Source organism: Mercenaria mercenaria, chromosome 6, assembly GCF_021730395.1.
Source record: "Mercenaria mercenaria strain notata chromosome 6, MADL_Memer_1, whole genome shotgun sequence".
Classification (NCBI taxonomy): Eukaryota; Metazoa; Mollusca; class Bivalvia; order Venerida; family Veneridae; genus Mercenaria; species Mercenaria mercenaria.
In genome coordinates this window covers 71,876,842-71,902,658 of record NC_069366.1, presented here as the reverse complement: position 1 = coordinate 71,902,658, position 25,817 = coordinate 71,876,842, and the positions used below count along the sequence as shown (strand labels likewise).

At 35.2% G+C, this 25,817-nt stretch overlaps 1 protein-coding gene across 5 annotated transcripts in view; it reads right to left on the bottom strand.

Annotated features, from left to right (window-relative positions):
* Positions 1 to 25,817, bottom strand: part of LOC128557835 (uncharacterized) — a 58,926-nt gene that overhangs the window by 15,038 nt on the left and 18,071 nt on the right. For 2 of the 5 annotated variants that reach the window (XM_053546300.1, XM_053546301.1), the window contains exon 4: positions 10,369 to 10,511. In XM_053546300.1, the coding sequence (XP_053402275.1) occupies positions 10,369 to 10,511 (143 nt within the window). Of the gene's footprint in view, positions 1 to 753; positions 854 to 3,689; positions 3,810 to 5,144; positions 5,265 to 6,596; positions 6,717 to 8,330; positions 8,451 to 9,837; positions 9,968 to 10,368; positions 10,512 to 25,817 lie in introns of all 5 variants that reach the window. The other 3 variants (XM_053546297.1, XM_053546298.1, XM_053546299.1) reach the window with 3 other exon arrangements.

Sequence of the window (25,817 nt, the reverse complement as noted above, 5' to 3'; positions counted from 1 at the left end):
AAAAGCACATGACAAACTAATGATTATCATGCTAAGCAATCTTGGCGTCCATACACATCTAGAATAGACCCTAAATTTCATGATATATACATAAATAAGTATAGAATAATTTCCAAGTCTGAAATAACCCAAATGATTTCACTAATGTAATTTGTGATAGTTGTTATATCAATACAGAAGTTTACTTGTAATAAGTGGATCCACAAGAATGACAACTTGCCTTGGCTAGTACTTTAAGTAGAGATTATGTTAACTCCCTATGCAATACACAATAGTGAAATGAAATGTTTCAGACCAATAAATCTTTTTTGCCAACAAATCATTAAGGATTTATTCATTGTTGATTTACCCTCAAGACATGGTTCCTATATCTGTCACTTACATATGTAAAAATACTTTAAAACCAATAATAAAATGAAGTACCAGAGTAATAATAGTGCAGATAATACAGTTTGCTTGTATCAAATGTCAAACAGATCCACTTTGAATACGAACACTGTAGGATTAGTAAGTGCAATTATATGATCTCTATTTCCTATGCCTACACATCCAGTAGGAGCGATCGATTTAATGTTGGCGTTTATATCTATTCAACTAAAACCCACTTTGGTACAGTGACTGTAAATTAATATCTTAATTCTGATTAAGATGTCTATGTATGAAATATTGTATATGTTAAAATACCAATACTGTGATCTATCGGTAGACTATGTAAAGTAAGGAAATTAAATAATTATGTCTGAAAAACAAAACCTCCGGATCAATACGATGACTCCTGCAACAATAGCTACAATAAGAATGACACCCGCTTGAATCGACGTGTAAATTTCTGCTGGAATCCAAAGTGTCCTGTCTGAAATGAAACATCAACTCTAATATAACTTAAATACATGTTACTGAAGACTTATCAGTAGGATTAAACATTTAGTTATAAAGTCATTTGAAAAGGCAATTTATTTTCAAATTGAAAGTAGGTTGGTGTGTACATACATGTTGATCTGAGGTCGATTGTGATATTTTTATTCAGAATCATGGCAGGTACTTACGTTGTTAGTGAGTTTAATCAAATTCATTCAAGGGCTATTACTTATCTAAGGTTTGGTTTACATTTCTGTATTCCTGATACTGGCTTTACTCTAACTTATCCAGAAAATATACTTTTCAACATGATCTCAGGGGTTTGACACAGATTTGTTTTTGGTTTTAACGTCGCACCGACACATGATAGATCATATGGCGACTTTCCAGCTTAAATGGTGGAGGAAGACCTCAGGTGCCCCTCCGTGCATTATTTCATCATGAGCGGGCACCTGGGTAGAACCACCGACCTTCCGTAAGCCAGCTGGATGGCTTCCTCACATGAAGAATTCAACGCCCCGAGTGAGGCTCAAACCCACATCGATGAGGGGCAAGTGATTCGACCTTAACCACTCGGCCACTGGCCGAAGGCCCCTTGACACAGATAACAATATCGTCAGACCGTTTTCATTATCAAACTGTTTTGTGTAAATACTGATACTTTCAAACAGGACTAACTTTAAATATACATTGATAGAGCAGTTCCGTGACAACATTGTTCTTTATACCCCCACAAAACGAAGTTTGGGGGTGGGTGGGGGGGTTATAGCAGTGAGCCTGGCGGTCGGTCGGTTGGTTGATCAGTCGGTCGGTCGGTCGGTTGGTCGGTCGGTCCGTTGGTTTTGCATGGTTTCCGGATGATTACTCAAGAACGGCTTGACCAATTTAAATAATTTTTGGTACACAGGTGTAACATCAGAAAATACAGGCCAAGTTTGAATTTGGGGTCAGTAGGTCAAAGGTCAAGGTCACAGTGACCCTGAACAGTTAAACGATTTCCGGCCGATAACTTGAGAACGCTTGTGCCTAGGATCATAAATTTTGGTACACAGGTGTAACATCATGAAATGCAGGTCAAGTTCGACTTTGAGGTCTGTAAATCAAAGGTCAAGGTCACAGGTCTCGGAACAGTTAAATGGTTTCCGGATGATAACTTAAGAACGCTTGGGTCTAGGATTATAAATTTTGGTACACAGATGTAACATCCTGAAATGCAGGTCAAGTTCGACTTTGAGGTCTGTAGGTCAAAGGTCAAGGTCACAGGGACTCGGAACAATTAAATGGCTTCCGGATGATAACTTTAGAACGCTTGGGCCTAGGATCATAATTTTTTGTACACAGGTGTAACATCATAAAATACAGGTCAAGTTCTATTTTGAGGTCAGTAGGTCAAACGTCAAGGTCACAGTGACTTGGAACAGTTAAACGGTTTAAGGATGATAACTTGAGAACGCTTGGGTCTACGATGATGAAAATTGATAGGGAGGTTGGCTATGAATAGCAGATCACCCCTTTATGACTCTGAGGTCAGTAGATTACAGGTCAAGGTCACAGTGACCCGGAACATTTAAACAGTTTTCGGACAATGACTTGAGAATGCTTGGGACTAGGATCAGGAAACTTAATCTGGAGGTTGGTCATGTCAAGCAGATGACCCATACTGATTTTGAGTTCCAAAGGTCAAAGGTTATTAAAACCTTTTACGGACAATAACTTGAGAACGCTTAGGCAGAGGATCATGAAACTTCATAGGGAGGTTGATCATGACTAGCAGATGACCTCTATTGATTTTGTGATCAGTAGGTCAAAGGTCAAGCAAATTCGGCTTTGATATTGGCTTAGTTCTGTGAAAAGGCCATATTGTGGGGGCATAATTCGTCATTCCAGTGACAACTCTAGTTTCAGTTGTTGACATTACATCAGTAGTCTCTAGTGCAGAGGTTACTGTGAAAGCCAAAGTATTCAGTAAAGTCTGCACGTTTAAATCAAACTTAGTATACGAGTACTGGGGATCATTTTATTAAAATTCAAATTTGTGATTTGATAAGTAACGTGGTGGCAAAAGCTCTAAAGTATTTGTTTAAATTGTAATGATGAGGTTCAAGATGAATACTCGGGAAAGAAATTGGAATTTAGGAGTATGATGTCCGATGACAATTACCTCGTTCTTATTGTTAATCATTTTGAGCTCAAGATTCGAATCAAAGCAATCTCTTTATTTTACAAATCATCTATGGCAAAAAAGTGCTTTATCACTATTTATGCACGATGGGCGGTTATACGTCGGGCGTAATATTTGCACGAGGGCGCAGCCAGAGTGAAACTATTTGTACGACGTATTACCGCCCGAGTGTATAAATAATGTTAAAACACTCTTTTGCTGTAAATTATTTCGATTCGAATATGCCCTTAATCTAAAATAGCAGATGAAATATAGACGCGCTCTCTTTCTTAGTCGCAGCAAAAAACTTTGACGTCACTGCACGTTAACGTGACGCAATTCTGGCATAAGAGTGTTTTAACAGAGAAATGCATATTAGAATTGTTCAATTACAGCACTTTAGATAATGTGTTATTAAAGTCCTGGTATATAATAATGCATCTGGTAAGAACAAATGCAGGCCTTTTAAATGTATGAAATAATTTTAATAACGGATGGAGACAAAAAAATGAAAAAGTGTCTTTTTTCAATTGTATAATAACTGCCACAAAGTTTAATTCAGGCATCTGTGAATACTCAGGCAATACTTCTCACATGCAGTACATTCTTAAAATGGGCCAAATAGAGTCACTGCACTGCAATGCATCCAAGAAAAGGGAGTTCTTCTTACTTTCATTCCGAGTGGTTGGTTCAGTTAACTCTTCTCTCGTGTCAGTCGATATTATCAAGGTAGTGTTTGGAACCGCAGTATGAGTTTCAGTTGTCTTTTGTTTAACAGCCTTCGTTACTACTTTAATATAAAAACAAGAAGCAGAGCATGGATAAACTTGACTATGTAACAAATCTGAGGGCAAAAACGCACTTTCCTAACTGCGAAAAGGTTCATTCAGGTTCACCAAATGGATGTCCATCCGGGCTAGAATTGCCAGAATATATTGTGCATCTGAGTTAGAAATATTGTCATGTCAAAATATATTTTACACCTGAGTTAGATTTTTCTTTCAGAATACATTTAACACCTGAGTTAAAATCGTCAGAATACATTGTATTTCTTAGACAGAATTGAATACATTGTACACCTGACACGGAATTGTTAGAATACATTGTAGAACTGAGTAAGAACTGTCAAAATACATTGAACATCTGAGTTAGAACCATTGTTAAAATACATTTTACACCTGAGTTAGAGTTATTTAAGAATACATTTTACACTTGAGTTAGAATCGTCATATTATATTGTACACCTGAGACAGAATTGTCAAAATACATTGTAGAATTGAGTAAGAATTGTCAGAATATATTGTACACTGAAACAAAATTTCAGAATACAATACAAAAATGAGTTGGAATTGTCAGAATACACTGTACACCTGAGTCAGAATTGTCAGAATTCATTGTACACCTGAGACAAAATGGTCAGAATACATTATAGAATATAATTAGAATTGTCTGGATACGTTTAACCTCTGAGACAGAATTGTCAGAATACATTATAAAACTGAGTTAGAATTGTCAGAATACATTATAGAACTAAGTTAGAATTGTAAGAATACTTTTTTTAACGCCTGATTTAGAATCGTCAGAATCCATTGTATACCTGACACAGAATCGCCAAGAATACATCGTAGAAATGAGTTTCTTTTTCAATTGTATAATAACTGCAACAAAGTTTAATCAAGACATCTGTGAATACTCAGGCACAATTTCTCACATGCAGTACATACTTAAAACGGGACAAATAGAATCACTATGTACAATGCTTCCAAAAAAAAGGAAATTAACTCACAGATAAACTGATCAAACTTATTCAACACGCAGATGTAGGTACCAGTTATAGTTTACCTGCTAATTTTTTATAATGAACTTGTCCATCTTTCAATTTGAACAGTACGATTTACTCTTCAATTGGTGCTTACCAGAACAATACTGGACGAATGGCATACAGTGCAGATCTTGATCAGAGTGCACAGATGTGTATGCTGTTCATATTTACACTGGACGCAATTGCAGAATCAATCGCGTCAAGCATGAGTAGGGCTAAAGAACATGCTGATATTAGTATTTATTGAGTTGTAGCAAATACAATTTTCTATATACAAGTAGAAATAGATGGAGTTCTTCTTACTTTCATTCCGAGTGGTTGGTTCAGTTAACTCTTCTATCGAGTCAGTCGATATTATCAAGGTAGTGTTTTGAACCACAGTATGAGTTTCAGTTGTCTTTGGTGTAACAGCCTTCGTTACTACTTTAATATAAAAACAGGAAGCAGAGCATGGATTAACTTGACAATGTAACAAATTTGAAGGAAAAAACGCACTTTCCTAACTGCGAAAAGGTTCATTCAGGTTCACCAAATGGATGTCCATCTAAGCTAGAATTGCTAGAATATATTGTGCATCTGAGTTAGAATTTTTATCAGAATACATTTAACACCTTAGTTAAAATCGTCAGAATACAATGTATTCCTTGGACGGAATTGAATACATTGTACACCTGACACGGAATTGTCAGAATACATTGTATAACTGAGTAAGAATTGTCAAAATACATTGAACATCTGAGTTAGAACCATTGTTAAAATACATTTTACACCTGAGTTAGAGTTATTTAAGAATACATTTTACACCTGAGTTAGAATCGTCAGATTATATTGTACACCCGAGACAGAATTGTCAGAATACATTGTAGAACTGAGTAAGAATTGTCAGAATATATTGTACACTGAAACAAAATTTCAGAATACAATACAAATCTGAGTTGGAATTGTCAGAATACACTGTACACCTGAGTCAGAATTGTCAGAATTCATTGTACACCTGAGACAAAATGGTCAAAATACATTATAGAACATAATTAGAATTGTCTGGATACATTGTGCACCTGAGACAGAATTGCCAGAATACATTCTACACATGAGACAGAATTGTCAGAATACATTATAAAACTGAGTTAGAATTGTCAGAATACATAATAGAACTAAGTTAGAATTGTAAGAATACTTTTTTAACGCCTGATTTAGAATCGTCAGAATCCATTGTATACCTGACACAGAATCGCCAAGAATACATCGTAGAAATGAGTTTCTTTTTCAATTGTATAATAACTGCCACAAAGTTTAATCCAGACATCTGTGAATACTCAGGCACAATTTCTCACATGCAGAACATTCTTAAAACGGGACAAATAGAATCACTATGTACAATTCTTCCAAGAAAAGGAAATTAACTCACAGATAAATTGATCAAATTATCAAACTTATTCAACACGCAGATGTAGGTACCAGTTATAGTTTACCTGCTAAATTTTTATAATGAACTTGTCTATCTTCCAATTTGAACAGTACGATTTACTCTTCAATTGGTGCTTACCAGAACAACACTGGACGAATGGCATACAGTGCAGGTCTTGATCAGAGTGCACAGATGTGTATGCTGTTCATATTTACACTGGTCACAATTGCAGAATCAATCGCGTCACGCATGAGTAGGGCTAAAGAACATGCTGATATTAGTATTTATTGAGTTGTAGCAAATACAATTTTCTATATACAAGTAGAAATAGATGGAGTTCTTCTTACTTTCATTCCGAGTGGTTGGTTCAGTTAACTCTTCTATCGTGTCAGTCGATATTATCAAGGTAGTGTTTTGAACCACACTATGAGTTTCAGTTGTCTTTGGTGTAACAGCCTTCGTTACTACTTTAATATAAAAACAGGAAGCAGAGGATGGTTTAACTTGACAATGTAACAAATCTGAGGGAAAAAACGCACTTTCCTAACTGCGAAAAGGTTCATTCAGGTTCACCAAATGGATGTCCATCTAAGCTAGAATTGCTAGAATATATTGTGCATCTGAGTTAGAATTTTTATCATAATACATTTAACACCTGCGTTAAAATCGTCAGAATACAATGTATTCCTTGGACGGAATTGAATACATTGTACACCTGCCATGGAATTGTCAGAATACATTGTAGAACTGAGTAAGAATTGTCAAAATACATTGAACATCTGAGGTAGAACCATTGTCAGAATACATTTTACACCTGAGTTAGAGTTATTTAAGAATACAATTTACACCTGAGTTAGAATCGTCAAATTATATTGTACACCTGAGACAGAATTGTCTGAATACATTTTAGAACTGAGTTGAAATTGTCAGAATGCACTGTACACCTTAGTCAGAATTGTCAGAATTTATTATACACCTGAGACAAAATGGACAGAATACATTATAGAACATAATTATATTTGTCTGCATACTGTGCATCTGAGTTAGAATTGCCAGAATACATTCTACACCTGAGACAGAATTGTTAGAATACCAGTACATTATAAAATGAGTTAGAATTGTCAGAATACATCATGGAACTATGTTAGAATTGTCAGAATACATTTTACACCTGATTCTAAATCGTCAGAATCCATTGTACACTTGAACAGAATTGACAGAATACATCATACAACTGAGGTTTTTTTTAATTGTATTATAACTGCCACAAAGTTTAATCCAGACATCTTTGAATACTCAGGCACAATTTCTCACATGCAGTACATTCTTAAGACTGGACAAATAGAATCACTATGCACAATGCATCCAAGAAAAGGAAATGCACTTACAGATAAACTAATCAAATTATCAAACGTTTTTAACACACAGGTGTAGGTAACAGTTATAGTTTACCTGCTAAATTTTTATAATGAACTTGTCCATCTTTCAATTTGAACAGCACGATTTACTCTTCAATTGGCGCTTACCAGAACAATACTGGACGAATAGCATACAGTACAGATCTTGATCAGACTGCACAGATGTGTATGCTGTTCATGTTTTACATTGGACGCAAATGCAGAATCAATCGTGTGCTAAAGAACATGCTGATATTTATAGGTTATTAGCTTTGTATCGGGAACTTTGCACGAGTTCTTCAGTGGAAATATTGCGCGACTTTAGGAGCGCAATTTTCTTCCACTGAAGAACGAGTGCATATTTCCCGATGCAAAGATAATAACCTTTTTATTACATACACATCTACACGTATAAATATAATGCAAATATCATAAATTTGTTCAATAGCCTGAATAGGACTGACAATACTGAACTAAATAGAAAAAAAATAGTGCAACAGCACACTGAATTACGTCACGCACCCGATATGAAAATCAGGCGTCAGTGTATGGAAAAATATTGACGTTTCCGGTACCAGTATAACTTTACGGGGAATAGAAACGAGTATGTAATAACAGTATTTATTGAGTTGTAGCAAATACAATTTTCTATATACAAGTAGAAATAGATGGAGTTCTTCTTACTTTCATTCCGAGTGGTTGGTTCAGTTAACTCTTCTATCGTGTCAGTCGATATTATCAAGGTAGTGTTTGGAACCACACTATGAGTTTCAGTTGTCTTTGGTGTAACAGCCTTCGTTACTACTTTAATATAAAAACAGGAAGCAGAGGATGGTTTAACTTGACAATGTAACAAATTTGAGAGAAACAACGCACTTTCCTAGCTGCGAAAAGGTTCATTCAGGTTCACCAAATGGATGTCCATCATGGCTAGTATTGCCAGGCCACATTGTGCATTTGAGTTAGAAATATTGTCAAAATATATTTTACACCTGAGTTAAAAAAAAATCAGAATGCATTTAACACCCGAGTTAAATTCGTCAGAATGCAATGTACTCATTAGACTGTCAGAATACGTTGTAGAACTGAGTACGAATTGTTAAAATACATTGGACATCTGAGTTAGAACCATTGTTAACATACATTTTATAGATTATATTGTACACCTGAGATAGAATTTTCAGATTACATTGTAGAACTGAGTTAGAATTAACAAAATACATTGTAAACCGAGACATAATTGTCAGGATACATTATAGAACTGAGTTGGATTTGCCAGAATACATTCTACACCTGAGACAGAATTGTCAGAATACATAATGAAACTGAGTTAGAATTGTCAGAATACATTATAGAACTAAGTCAGAATTGTCAGAAGACATTTTACACCTGGTTTAGAATCGTCAGAATCTATTGTACACCTAAGACGGAATTGTCAGAATATATCATAGACCAGAGTTAGATTTGTCAGAATACATTGTTCATCTGAGTTTGAGTTATTGAAATAAATTGCAGAATTTGGTTATAATTGTCAGAATACATAGTACATGTGAGTTAGAATCGTCGGAATCCATTTTTCATCTTAGTGATAAAAAGTGTTGAATTTGATTTAAACAGCATATAATCTATATCGTGACAGCAAAATTTCTCAGATGAACACTTTAAAAAAATGAGAACATTTAATTGTTTGACCTAATCGAATTTGTTTAGCAATGCCAATTTGGCATATATAAGGTAATGAAATATTGCATACAGTAAAGTTCTAATAGATTTCATTTCATATATGATTTACTTGTCAAGTTGATACAAAATGATAAAATGTTTAGTTTATTCCTATCATCAGGTAGCAGTAACCCAAGTGTGATTTATCGTAGAATAACTCGAATTTTTCGTTCTTATGCGAAACAATATATCACTCAGGCTTAGGGCCTTCGTGATAGACTATATTCTTACACATAAGAACTCAGAACTCGGGTTATTCTACGATAAACCACTTTGGGAACTTATTTTTTTTCTTAATTAACATATTACAAGTGTTTCTAGTATCCACATAATTTTAACCTACATTATATTGAATCGTATAATACCATATACTAAAAACACACTGTAGGTCAAAAGCCAAACCGTTTTGCAGATGTCCAAATGTCTATGTAATTTAAACATATTATTTTATCTCATACTTGGTACTTACACCGTATATCATATACTGACATGCTTTTTAAGCCCCCACAGTATTCATTCCTCGGTCCTGCGCATACAAACGTACAATCTGTTCGTTTAGAATGACTTCGAATAGAGTGACCACATTTACAAAATGTACCCTGAAAAAAGTAGAAACTGTCCTGTAATTGCATCCTTAGACGCAGTCTTTGAGACTTCTCCAAATGAAGTTTATTTACATTTAGCTATACATTTACCAATTTGGAGACGAACTTATTTCGAGATATTGTCAACGTTTCAGGGTCTGTTTTGTAAATGCGATCACATTATCCGAAGTCATTCCAAATGAAAATATTGAATCTATATTTGTGTGCCCAGGGCACAGAAATGACTTCGAATAATGTGACCGCATCTGCAGCTTTTTTTGACTCGAAGATGATGTAATTTTTACTTGGTTGGTATTTCCTACTAGTATACACATTAATCTTATCATATTTAGAATACTTCCACTCATATTGTAATTATATATTTTAAGTTGAATTAAGTATCAACACTATTTTACCTGTGTACCAGCATATCTGTACATTAACGTCTTGCAAACGTTAATACAGTACGTGCCATGGTTTTCTCGCGTCACCGTCGTCATGATGTTTTTTCCAAATGTGCTCTTTTCGTAACATCCTACGTAACCAAATGGCTGTTGTGCTGTATAGAGATAAGAAGAATATTCTGCTAAATGCCGTCTCTGCCAGGGCTGAGAAATGACTTCGAATAATGTGACCGCATCTGCAGCTTTTTCCTCTCTATCAATGCAAGATGCTCTTAATTCGTGCAGTAACAAAAATGCGGATAAAGTCATTCCTTTTGTATGTACCTACAATCCATCTTTGCCTAATATTGGTAAAATAATAAACCAATATTGGAATCTTCTAAGAGAGTGTTAGATAATTATATGACTATAGACCTATTGTTGCTTACAAAAGACCCAAGGATATCAAAGATGTTTTAGTTCATTCTAGGCTGAGTAAGAAAGACATAAATTGTAGTGTAAGTAAATGTTTTAGACGTCGCTGTACACACTGTTTAAATATTAATGAAGATAATTCATTTTCTAGTTCCACCAATTCATCTTGTTATAATGTTAGACATGATCTGTCATGCAGTTCATCTGATGTTATTTACTCAATAACATGTAATAAATGTTTTAAACAGTATGTTGGACAAACACACCAGCAATGTTCACAAAGAATGAATAGTCATAGATTTGATATCAATCATTATCCAGAAACTACTACTAATGTTTCTGAACATTTTAATTCTCAAGGACATACCATCCAGGATTTCTCTTTTATGCCCATTGATAAAGTAACTAATCCTTGGAAAAGTCTTTTAAATGAGACTTCCTGGATGTATCGTTTGGGCACTGTGTCTCCACAAGGAATGAATTCAAAATTCTGTATTAATGCTTTTCTGAAATACTTGTTATATACGTATATATTATTGCTGTGTATGTATTCCATAATCAGTTTTTACTGGTACCTTTCCTTAACCATTGCACTTATACTGCATTTTTTCACCAGTTTTTATGTATCACACTATGATCCTGTTTATGATTTTTACGCCAAACTCTTTGTTTAATATTGACGTTGTCGTCATCGACGTCGTTTGACGTTGACGTCACTTCCTTTGTTATGTTTATTTTGAACCCTGAAGAAGGCTAATGTAGCCGAAACGATGGTTAAAAATAAAGTGACTTGTTTTAAAAAGTTTTTATAGTTTTGACTACTTTTAATACTTATAGTCTCTGCCTATTTGAAATTTTGTATAGCCATAGAGCTTCAAATGATTTTCAACGTGGGTTTCGATAAATAAATTGCCATAAGAGAGGCTAAAACGAAAATACGATCCGTCGGCATATACGTGAAAAACGTCTGTAAAATGTAGTATTTAAGAAAGGAGTAAAAAAATAGCAAGTTTTTATTAAAATTGATTCTAATATTTGTCATTGACGGTTCCTGGTGTGGCCCTAGATAATGCTTGATATCTTTGCATGCGTGTGAATACTATTATGTAAGGCGGTCCGTGCGTTGTAAATATCAGAATGAAATATTTATATTTTAGCCTAGTATAACATTTATTCAATTATTTTAAAGTGTAATTAAATGGGAGCGTTAGTCTAGTGGTTAAGGTCGGCCACTCAATCAAGTGGTTGTGGGTTTGTGGGTTCGAGCTCAACTGGGGTCACGACCACGACTTCGCTTATAACACAAGTACTGGTTTTTCCAGAAAGCGGAATCGAAAGTGGTTCATATAAGCTTAAGGCTTTCATCGCAGTCGAGCTAGATTTTCTAAAACAAATAAAAATAAGGTAAAGACCGAAGTGTAATATTTTATATATTCTGATGACCTAAAGATAAAAACTTAAGGGTAGATTTCCCAGATACACAGATGACCCAGAACACAGTCTTACAGCCGGGCGTTACAACGTAGGCCCATGGCAAAAAGAATTAATGACTGAAAAAAAAATGTAGCAGACGGGTTACTTCAATTATCCAACAGCAAGTACATTAAAAACTAAACTAGAAATTTGTCCATGGGACACAGATGCCCCCACTACATGACATTAAAATGACATTTTTTCCCAGGTCAGGGACCATAACTCCTACAATACTGAATGAATCCGGACACGAAACCCCAGGTGCACAACTGCACATGCTGACCAACATTCCTGTAAACTTTGGTGACTCTAGGTCAAATACTTTTGGAGCTACGCACGACACAACATAAAAATGACCAATTTTTAACTAAGTCAGGGGCTATAACTCCTACAATACTGAATGAATCCGGACGCGAACCCCCAGGTGCACAACTGCACATGCTGACCAACATTCCTGTAAACTTTGGTGACTCTAGGTCAAATACTTTTGGAGCTACACGCGACACAACACTAAAATGACCAATTTTTACAAAGTCAGGAGCCATAACTTCTACATGACTGAATGAATCCGGACGCAAAACCCCAGGTGCACAACTACACATGCTGACCAACATTCCTGTAAAGTTTTGTGACTCTATGTCAAATACTTTTGGAGCTAGGCGCGACACAACATTCTCGGAAGGACGCACGGACGGACGGACGGAAGGACGGACAAGAGCAAATGTATATGCGCCCCCCCCCCCCCCAAAGTGGGGGCATAAAATGTCAGAAATGTAGTATTTCAAAATAAAACGTTTGTCTCTGTTAAAACATGCTTACGCTAGACTGACGTAAAAGTTTTTGTTGCGACCTAAGAAAGAGTGCTTCTAAATTAGATGAAAGGAATATTAGGATTGAAATAGTTCATAGCAAAACCGTGTTTTAACACTAATTATACACTCGGGCGGTAGTACGTCGTACAAATAATTTCACTTGGGCTGCGCCCATCGTACATAAATAATGTTAAAGCACTCTTTTGTTATAAATTATTTCTTACATGTTTAAGCGTTTAACAGATCCTACCTTGAAAAAAAAAAACCTTGTTACTTTGTCGAATGCGGAAAGAAATATGATATTAGTAGCAACATTTCTCTTTAACTATTTATTTATATTGATATATTATAACATTGCGAGATATGATACGGATGTACTTACTGTAAACAAAGTGATACTTACATTGTACACACTTTGAATAAAGTGTTATACAGATTATCAACCTGAAAGTGTTCCAAAACTCCGTACTGCGTCCTACTCTCTGCAATAGTTTGTGATTGATACATGTAGATATGACTTATCAAACCTATTGTTTATCTGTGAGTAACTTCTTTTCCTGGGTAATTATTGATGATTGTTTGTTACTTATTTGTTCTTGTGTCTTTTGTTTCCTCATATAAAAAGCACAACATGTTTGTTTTTTTTTCATCCACAACTTAACGATGAAAAAATAAAAAAATGACAGTGGTCAGATCTATTGTTCAGATCTCTTTTAAATAAAGTAAATTACATTCTTATATGAAGAAGCATTGCGTTTCATTAACATGCGGCTATAATATTATTTAGAGGTTAAAACACGACAGCCCTCGGGCCATTATTCATTTTCCAGGCCGAATATTACCTCCCGGTCCGGCTCTAGCGTGTGTGAATGTTTTTAATACATATGTTTGGTTGCAATACTTAATAAATAGTTTAGGGGGAACTTTTGTCTCAAAATTGCGCAACATACGACAATATATGGTAAAAATATGAGTTAGAGCGCTAAACTTATTCTTGCACATTTAGAAAAAAATACAGACTTTCTTGACCGTAAGGAGCGAGAGCAGTAAAAAAAAAAATTTTTTCCTATCAAACTCGTCAAATGGTTCGCAATTCTTAAAATGAAGAACAACACATAAAGTTAGCCTAATCTGAGCCATTTCATGAAAAAGTGCAATTTCTTAGCAGTAGAACTATATTTGTGAAAAGCAGTGATGACATTTTCACTGGGAGGAAACCCGCAACTTCATCGAAATTTTGAAATTGTGTGGTGCGTCCCATGTTGTCTTACAACACATACCCGAACACCTTTTCGACTTGGAATTTTAGCTCCAATGTTAATATGTGCAGAAACAAGCACTGTAATTCGGCGATAAACAACAGTTTAACATGAAGACCAATGACAGACCATTATGTCATAATAACACCTCCAACGTCCGCTCGACCGCCATGTTGAAAACGCACTGAATATGATGACGTTTTATGTAGCCATTATAGTTTCACGCACACGTGTTCATTAAGCGGATAATGATTACGAGTTTTGCGGCCAGAGCCGATAGGTAATAACCAGTGCGTGAAAGCAATAACCAGTGCGTGAAAACAATAACCTGTGGAAATCACATTCATTTTTGTTACTATATGTATTAACATAAGTATTAAAGAGAATATTGTAGACATTGACGCCATGTCGATTATTTGGCGCCATAGCGGCACAGAGAAAAAATGTCACTTTAGTTGATCTGTTGCTTTACATTAAATTAAAGTCTTTTCAGACCCAACACGATATAGCACAATATTTCAACACCTACTTTCATACGCAATGATAGAATAGAAGACAAGAAAAATATTTCATTTAACGTTTATGCACTCCGTAATTATTCCACGAGACGTGTTACCTCCAGTGTATTTATTGTTGAAATACGGATACGATGACGTCATGTCGGCGTAACGTTTGGGTTCCTTACATGCGCCATTAAAATTGAGCATCACTGTTGCCTCCACTTTTTTACATAAAATACATACTAGGGCATAACATGTTCTTATGCATTAACAATAACGTTCGTCATGAAGTCAGTGCCGTTTTAAGGAACATGTCGATAAAACTGTGTTTGGTGGTATTGCTTGACTGAGTCCTATACTTACATTTTTTGTCGTGAACGTCCACTCAGTACTTGTATTGTGTCTGATCCATTAGGACCATCGAGTCCCGGCTTCAATGGTAATTTTATAAGAGATTTTATCAGGCGGTACACGGGAACGGGCTGTATCTTGAACGTTTTATTAACTCTCGTGAGAAACTCTATCTGGATCTTGTCTGTTATCATTCATTTTCAGACGTAAAGTTAATGGATTTGTGTCAAAATATTTAATATTGGCCTAATTTTTTGTAATATGAATGTATCAGAAATCAATACAAGCGGACATTTATTTCAAGCATGATAAAAAAAAAAGTCAATAGTTAAAATTAATAATGTCAAACAAAAGTTTAAATGTACATGTATACTGCAGTGTATTTGTAAGCATGCTTCTAGCTTTATACGAAACAGACTGCAGTGTATTTTCTGGTGCACAATTCCTACTTCTATTTTTATATTTGATAATTCACTTATCATAGATTTTATGAACATTGCGGCTGTAAAAATCATCCCGTACTTGGATTAGGTGTTGGTATATTCCCTGGCACATTTGGATTATTGAGTATATTCATACAAGCAATGTGAATTAACATGCGTCCTATACACAAGCCGCATAACACAGATGGGATAGATATACCAGAAAAAAAGAAATAATGTTTCAAATGCCATAAATAAATTTGTACCGGATTTAGGAGACTGCGAATCAAGTTCTCGAAAATAAAAGATCAACATTAAATTTGTGTAAGGAGAGGAGAAAAAGGTTTTAACATTGAATTTTGAGAGAAAAAAAAATCAAACGACACCAAATCATAGAAAGAAAGGATTTTGTCACTTGAAAATTGAACAGCATATAAATAATGAATATTACTCTATAAAACTATTGTTATTGCACTGATACGAGGTCTGTTAAAAATAACATAGACTTTTGCTGTCAAATGTTGCTTATTGTGTAAATAATAATGTGAAATATATCGTTGTAATTCGGAATCTCTCTGTAATTTGGTCATATGTATTTTGTAAAATTTTTGCTGATAGGCGAAGCGCGTCGAACGTTTTTATTACCATAGCTACGCATAACCGGCGCAGTCGCTTTTTGATCTGTCGCGATTTGAATTCGATCGCTAACGTTCGCAGCCAGAAGTACACTTTTTGTCCATATATACGAAAAATGCAGCAACACGTCAGGGCGACATGTATTTAGAGTATGGCGTCATTCCGACGTGGGAGACGGAAGAAAACAACGTTTGAAGTAAGAGAGTATTACTGTTTATAATGCATATAATGTCGTCATCGACTAATATGGATGATCAAACAGTTGCTTAGTTAGGGCGAATAACAACTGCAAATCATAACTCAATGAAGCAGACGCAACAACAATGTTCAGTCGTCTGTGTCTTTACCTTAAAATGGTAAAAACGATTCTCAAATGGTCCAGAATTGCTTTAAAATAGCGGAGATCGACGGAGAAAACGGAAAAACTGCGAAATTTTCAAAGCCCATTGAGATATTGCTTTCTTATTTTGCATACTTGTTTACCGTCATGAACACAGTCTGTAATAGGAGGAGGCAACTCTATCAAGCATTTCGACTAAATTGTGGCTCCTTTCGACTTAGAATATGCTTAGACCATACCAAATTGATTAATAGTTCTTCGGAAAATTTTAAAAAAAAAAAAAAAAAAAAAAAAAAAATAGGAGCGACCGAAATTTTTATTTTATTTTTTTTTCTAAATTTTGATATTTTTCAGAGGCGGGATGATTTTACATGGAGCGAGCGGGTTTTTTATTTTTTTTCCCAGCTTAGACCCTTGAGGAGTTGGTTATGATTATAGATGAAGTTAACATTTCTTAAGAAATAACACAGAAATCAAACATTTACAGTGTGGGTAACACAGTACGAGGGGCGTTCAATATGTAATGTTACTCCGTATGTAGTTCCGTAACCGCTTATCATTTTTACATGCGGTTTTCGGCACATTATAAAGCAATTTATTGGAAACAAAATGCTATATTAATTATAAAAATCGGCATGTTCAAAGTAAAAATATAATCATTTTATTGAGGTGTGCTCAGGTATACTGGACCATAATTATAATTTAGGTTTGTACTGGGCATCCAGAGTATCAGGAAAATAGAATGACTTGTAAAATCACAAAATTCTATCATTTTTCTACGAGGTACAGCAATTTGTGATGAGTTTGCTTTTGTTTTAAACTATTTATTGCATTTCTAATTTTACAACACAACTAAAAAATCTAAACTCGAGGTTGATTCCATCTAGAATGGGTGTTGAGAGCGATTAATCAAAGTTGTAAGAACTAGTTTCGCATTCGAGAATTAAGATGCTAGTATCAACTTAAAATACAAGAATTTTTTAAACGCTGACAAAATTGCAGAGGCTTATTGTACTCACCTTATCATTTTTCGAGTAAAAATATACACACTCAAATTAAAACTGATATAAACTTTTTTATTTTAGTTTTCATATGTTTTTGTGAAGATCATGATTTGTTTTACCAGTTTATACTGAAAAATGATTTAGAGTTCTAGTTGTTGAATAGTAGAATCAATGAATTGCATATTACAGTCTCAGTATTTTGGACATAAAATTTCCTAGTATACCCGAGTATACCTCACTCAAATGATTATATTTTCACTTTGAATCAACCGAATTTTATAATTTATAAAGCATTGTGTTGCCAATAAATTGCTCTATAATATGCCGAAAACCGCATCTAAAATGATAAGCGGTTACGGAACTACATACAGAGTAACATTACATATTGAACGCCCCTCGTATACAGCTTTTCTATATGTTTTAAAGACTACATGAATGATTTTGCAAATAAATTCTTGCCAAAACTCACTGAATCACATTTCTTTTGTAATTATAATTACTAAGGGATCAGTGTCTTATTGTTAATTTTGATTTTTTTCTACATTAATCTTAAGGCGTGCCTATTTAACGGCACAGGATGAGGAATATTTGGGACAAAACAGGCACATGTGTGGAATATCATTTCTTCTGAAACACAGTTAGATGGCTTTGACACATGACAACTGTGTGCCCCTAGTGGAACTCCAACCCATAGAGGTTAGGGGAAGTAATAAACCACTTGACCAGTGAGACCAAACAGATGCTTCGACATTGTTTGAATCCCTTTGGAATAATTTCTTAACAGATCAGGCTAGCTTAAGTTTTTGTGGTAGAGATCCATTTCAGGCAAAAATGATAACAGACGGACAAAGAATGATCCCAATATGGCCACTCTTATAAGTGCTGTTTGTTGTGCTTTGACTGAACTAGAAATTTAGAGTTGGGGAGGTCTGTTTTTTTTTTTTAGTTTCTCTCGTTCAATCAATTCACAGCCAATTATTATAAAAACAGGCAGATTTGGGGTTACAAAAGGACAGATTCTGTTAGAAATTATTTTCATATCCACACTACTTATTTGATAAGCTAAACCAATTTTAAATTGACTAAATGCGTTTTGATAGAATATCTGACTGCTGTTCTAAGAAGTTACGTTCAAAAAGATTTAGCCGAGACAATGTGATAGGTCGGTCAGAATCTGTGAAAAAATATTTTTTAAAGATAGTAGTCGGCCTCAGCTTTCGGCTCTTGATGTTAGATGCTGAACTAAACAGCTGATAACAAATGATTTGAAAACTTTATATCTCAACAATATTTCCAAATATTTTTAACTGCATCCCCGTGCACGTCTTACAAGTCGGGCTTCGTTCTTTTCACTGTATTGAACAAAAGTACATACCTACAGGCACATCGAAGGCCATGTGTGGCACTAGCACAGACACTCCAGATTTACAAGAAATGATGAACGACACCATAATTCCTAACTTTTTGAGTTTGGGTCATCAGCTACATATATTACGGACGCATGAAATCCGATCAATATCACTTTGACGCATTAAAACAGCGATAAAACCTGTTTTGCAGTTATTATTCCGGGCCGCGTAATCGGAAAAAAATAATTTTGGAGATTTTTATGTACGTGCGGGCGGGTGATTTTTATTACTTTTTTCTCGGGAATGAAATTATTGATGCGGTAGTTCGACGAACGATATATCAATTTGGTATGGCCTTATTGTAATGTTGAAGTTTTAGTAATAGCTTATATTATATATATATACTATCAAGCAAGTACTGAGAATAGTCGAGCACGCTGTCCACTGACAGCTCTTGCTTCTTCTACTTCTATCGGATACTCGAAGACTGCATGTATAAAAATAATAATACTGTAGTAATAATAATAATCTATTATCTATTTATATCATATACTGGTACTGATGATAAATCCAGACAGATGATAAGTCAGTCACCTTAATTTTATATTCTATTACAGTTGAATATAAACAGCCATTGAAATTAGGATTTTTAATCACCAGCCGTCCTGGCTCGTAATCTTGTAAAACGCTTGAGCCGAACGTAACTTTTATAAAGAATTTCGGCTCGTGATCTGGGTAAACTTACGAGCCAAATGTATTTTTTATGAGTCATTATAGAGACGGTTCGCACTAAATTTCAATCACTGGTAAAATGCCATAAAACATATTTTTCACCTTTTTTGACGATATGTTATCATTTTGCCAAGTAAAAAACTATTTATACACATCTTTACATGATCAAACTTTTCATTTGACATCTGGAAGTTGGCAAAATATTTTGGGAAGTTAGACAACCAGGACATGGAAGTTTACAATGACTAGTATGTTTGTTTGGTTCTTTATACAGGGTCAACAGTCACCTAAAATTTAAGCTGGTCCACAGGACCAGTTCCTTTGAAACTCTGCTGGTTCTGCAAACTTTATGTCAGTCATACATTTATTTATTACTATTTTAAATATAAAATCGTCAATGGGGTTACAGGAATTTCTACTTGTTTCAATGAGCAGCTGGCTCTCAAAGGAAGCCAGTCCAGTAGCAAAACTGTCGGTCTTGGACTGGCAGGCAGAGGCAAGTGTGGAAATCCGGCATAAGTTGTCAAATTCGGAAAATGATCTTCATGCGATGGCAGTCCAAACATTAATTATTAACCAGTAAAGCCCCACTTTGTGTGAATGACTTCTTCAAAGCCAAGCGTTTTGTGTAATTTTGACGTCAACTTCTAGACGTTTCAGTCAGTTTGAAAAAACAACAAAAAAAAACAAAAACAAAGACAAATATCAAACAGGGAATGCCACGCACCAAAAACGCAGCCTCCCCAAATCGAAACCTACAGCACGCAGACACCACCCGCACACACACATACAAGCGCACACACAGAAAGCCAATACACCACAAACACACACACACACACAAATACAAGCGCACATACAAAGCCAACACATTAGGACAAAACGAACAAACAGAGGAACTTGGAACGGTCAGTGGCACCACTGGGGAGCTTAAACCGGTTTATGGTGCGCCCCCAACCTCACTCTTAACCCCCACCATGTTCCAAAGACACGGGACAGTGTAAATAAAAGTAATCCCCCCAGGTGAATCTCTAACATACGTAATGGAAACAAAAAGGCATGGCATGTAAAACACAAAAATGCTCGTGTATAAATATATAAAAAGCAAACCTTTAGAACCAAACACGTATGTATTCAATGCCTTTTTCAGAAGACAGAGAAATAAGAGAAACACCCTTAAGGGCCCGACGAAACAGGCCAGAAGACAGATATCAAAACAGTTCAGTCCTTGTAGAATTTAAAAACTGCTTATCATAGAGTCCTCCCCCTCTTCCGTCAGACACAATCAAAGAGGAAGATTTGTGAAGTATATGATATTTAAGTAAGAGAATTCATTTAAGATTTAATATCAAAATAGATCTGGAAAATGATATATTTTTTTTCAGATTTTATGCAACATTGACATATTCCAATAAAGGTAATTAATTTTGAACTAACCCACAAATTGAAACATTCAACAAAATATTCTTTTTTCACCTTAACAATAGAGCTATTGTTGATTATACCTGATCAGTGCTAGCAAAGAGTTTGTCTAGAACAAGGGGGGAGGGGGCCGAGGTTGTATAAATTCTTGGAAGGGGTTTTATAAAATACCTGCCTGGAAAGGGGCTGATAAACTACCTCAGCCTAACACTGACCTATCTTCTAACATTACCTAACTGTTCATAAATACAGTGCCCTCCAAAAGTTTGGACTCTTAATAGTCTTATTTATAAATTGGGTAAATGGAACGCCAAATTAAATGTCTCAAAACTATTGACTGCAATCTGCATGTACAACACTGATATTTAGCATGTTCATTTTATTGTCATATTGTCTAGATTTATATCGGGCACTATAAGTTCTTTCACTGGTTGTAGGTGCGGATGGGAATATCCGGCCTCGAGGGTAACTGTTTAGGAAGTAACGAGACTCTTTGCTGTGTTACCGCCTAAACAGTTATCCGAGAGCCGGATATTTCCATATCTTTCTCTTGTATACCGATTTCAAGAAATTATAATAAAATAAAAGCAATCGAACGGCTTTCTTTTAAGAATTATTTCTTATAGCAATGTATTTAAACAAAGCACGTGAAACCAATGTCCGTAAACAGGAAAGACGTCATGACGTTTCAAAACAGAAAACAACGTTTACTTCCGGTTTTGTTAATATCAGTTGCAGCGGAACGTTTTGAATTTTTGACAAAATAATAACATGATTTGAATCGAGAAATATTACTATCAGGAACCAATAGGAACTGTCAAGTATTGAATTTTTATTCCGTTTTTTTAAATAGAATAAAAATTACTACATAAATCTTCTACATTTACAACACGAGAGTCATCTTACACCCCGGGTGTTAGATGGATTTTTCCAGCAGTGGTAAAAATACCAGAAATCCCCGTCTGGTATGCAAGAAAAATTTATCACGGTTTTTCATCCCCCGAGTAAAGTTGGAGGGATATAGTTTTGTCGTTGTACGTCCGTCCGTCTTTCCGTCCGTCCCTCCGTCCGTCCGGAGCCATATCTAGGAAATGGTTGGGAATATTTATATAAAACTTCATTTTCATGTTCGCCAATATGAGTTTTTGCGGCCCGCCAAGTTTCAGTCAAATTGCCTTAGTAACACCAGAGTTATGGCCCTTAGAAGTTTCTAGTGTTAACTGCATATAGGGTACTATAAATTAAGCAATATCTACATCATAACTTTTGATATACATATGTATTTGACCTAGAACTATGAAACTGAAACAAATTTTAGATGTGGTTGTGTACAAACAATTTCATTCAGATCTATTTGTATTTTGCACTTTACTTCATTCTTTTCCATTTCACACCTGGTCACCCCCTTACCTTGATCACACCCCCTTCACACCCCCCCCCCCCTCCCCCTCTAAAAATAAAGAAGAAGAAAAATCCTTATTTTATAGATTTTTTTCAAACAAATGTCATATACATGAGGCTATGGGGCCCATCAATGTCAGATTGCCCAAGTAACACTAGAGTTATGGTCCTTAGAAGTTTCTAGTGTTATAACTATATAGGGTACTTTAAATATGGCAATTTCTGCATCATAACATTGATATATTTGACCTAGAACTATGAAACTTAAACAGAATTTAGAGCACTATAATGTGGCTGTGCACACACAACTTCGTACAGATTTCTTTTGTAACTTCAGGGTTATTGCCCTTTAATTGTCTAAAAATCCACATATTTTTACATAACAAACTTACCATTTGGCAGAATTTCATTAAATTTCTTTCATTTCTTTTCCCTGAACATTTATTATTAACATGTGAAGTTGTTCAACCACACCTGGTCATCCACTTGCCTTGGTCACAGCCCCCACCCACACCCTATTTTTTTCATGCCTTATCTTAGAATTTTTTTCAAACCTCCATGAATATTTATCAACATGCAAGTTGTACCATTTCCCCATCTCGCATTTCAATTAACTGCATTTAATTTTAAAAGCTAAGCTTATTACAGTAAGCATATCCCATTCAAAATAAATTCTTTAGTCAGGATCAAAGTATTATACATTTATTCTGTACTCTTTAATTCAACATTTGATTTCTGTTAATTTGATTTTGACTAATGAATTATTTGCTTCTTATAAACATCCTTAACTTTTTGCCAGATATATTTTTTGCCATTCCTCACCACAAACCCTTTCGGGAGGGGATACCAATTCTGATTATTAATCGAATTTGCTTATGTTTAGGTCAGCATTTCTCCTAAACTGTCAAAGCTATTGCTTTGAAACTTGCAACACTTGTTAACTTTAGTCTGCATTTGCATTTCGCTCAAAATTATTATGTCTACCAATACATAGTGGTGTAGGAGACATATTGATTTACTCCTGTCTGTGTGTGTGTCTGTCTGTCACAAATCTTGTTCGCACTTGTCGTACATTTCTCGTCAGATCTTTACCAAACTTGAACAAAATGTGTTTGACTATAAGACCTTGGTCAAGTATGATACGTAGCCAAATCGGTTAAGGCACTTCGGAGTTATGCCCCTTGAATTACCAAAAAATCGGTCTGTTTTCTCTTCTCCGTACTCTTAAGTCGAACATTTCTTGTCCAATCTTCACTAAACTTAAACAAAATGTGTTTGACCATATGACCTCAGCCAAGTTTGATAATTAGCCAAGTCGGTCCAGGTTCTTTGGAGTTACGGCCCTTGAATTACCAACAAATAGGCATTTTTACTCTTCAAAGGTATATTTGTAGTGACTAAACAGTATATTAAGACTTACTTTTGACCTTTGATCAAGTCAGGTAGAACGCAGCTATGATAAATTTGCGACAAAGAGCAAAATAGAAACTCCCTGGTTTGCAACCACTATACATGTCAATGAAGTTTAAGGTCATAAGATCAAAGGTCAAGGTCATTTTACCCAAGGATAGAAACTAATGGAATATTGTGAAGAACCTACATTATCAGGTGGATAAAATGTATTTCCATTTTTCAAAAATTATAAAAAGTCACTTTAAAACCTGTAATTAACTGTTTATATAACGTCCACAAGAATCCTAATCCAGGTAAATGGAAAGTGCAACTTTTCACAAACTATTTAATGTTAAAATTCTGTTCTTTTAGCAACAATGGTAAAAACATTATGAAATAACTATCAAAACTTCCACATATGGGTGAAGTCAAAAATATTTAAATGAGGCAAAAGTGTAACATTTTGAGCCAAAATTGAAACCAAGTATTAGATTTGAAATCCCTTTTTAAACTATTGTACAATCATTGAAAATCATTAATTTGTAATTTATTTAATTATGACACAACTCATTTTGAATAAATCATAGAGGATATTTGTTTGTTTTGATGTACCAAAAATGAAAAGGTTGAAGCTGTTAAGAGTTCGGTAAGTACATGTAATTATAAAATTGCTTTATGATTGCCCATTAATGAAATTAAGAATACTAGTATGTATAAAAGATAAAATAATTACAGGAACCTGTAACATTTTTGTGCCCCCCCCCCCACCCCCATGAGTGGTGGAGGCATATAGATTTGCTCTTGTCCGTCCGTCCATCCTTCCATCCGTCCGTCCGTCCGTTCATCCGAAAATATTGTGTCGCGTCTAGCTCCAAAAGTATTTGACCAAGAGTCACAAAACTTTACAGGAATGTTAGTCAGCATATGTAGTTGTGCACCTGGATTTCGCGTCCGGATTCATTCAGTCATGTAGGAGTTATGGCCCCTGACTTTGTAAAAATTGGTCATTTTAGTGTTGTGTCGCGCCAAGCTCTGAAAGTATTTGACGTAGAGTCACAAAACTTTACAGGAATGTTGGTCAACATGTGTAGTTGTGCACCTGTGGTTTTTCGTCCGGATTCATTCAGTTTAATGCTGTGTCGCGCCTAGCTCCAAAATTATTTGACCTAAAGTCACAAAACTTTACCGGAATGTTGGTCAGCATGTGTAGTTGTGCACCTGGGATTTCGCGTCCGGATTTATTCAGTAATGTAGGAGTTATGGCCTATGACTTAGTAAAAATTGGTCATTTTAATGTTGTGTTTTGCTTAGTTCTAAAAGTATTCGACCTAGAGTCACCAAAGTTTACAGGGATTTTGGTCAGCATGTACATTTGTGCACCTGGGGTTTCGCGTCCGGATTTATGACCTCTGACTTATTTTGTTTTTAAAAGTTTTTTCATTACACAAAACCAGACATCTTGTCCAGACTTACTAAAGAAAGGTTGTGAAACATGAATTATAAAATTTACTTGACTTAGAATCATAAAACATTATAGGATTGTTTTATAGCCTGTGAAGTGTTTTCGTTAGGATTTTACTCAGCTAGGCCAGAGTTAGGGCTAACTAAGTGAAAAATACATATAAGATTCTTAAGTTTGTGTTGCAAACATCTTAAAAACTATTTAACCTGAGTCATAAAACTATGTTACAGTGGCAGGAGTGGGGCAGGAGTGGGACACCTGTGTCCTATGGACACACATCTAGTTGGGCATACTTCTGAGGCTAGGGTGACAACGCTTGTTATACACTTATCTTAGATATAGTGGAATATAGCAATAACGACGCTGTTCCAGGTTTGATACCTTTTTAACAATGACGTTACATACAAAACATTGCAAGGATGTGACGTTGACGTTTACGTTACGTTAAAGCGCGCCAATTCCGACATACTCGGGGCCACGAAATGATACTTTACA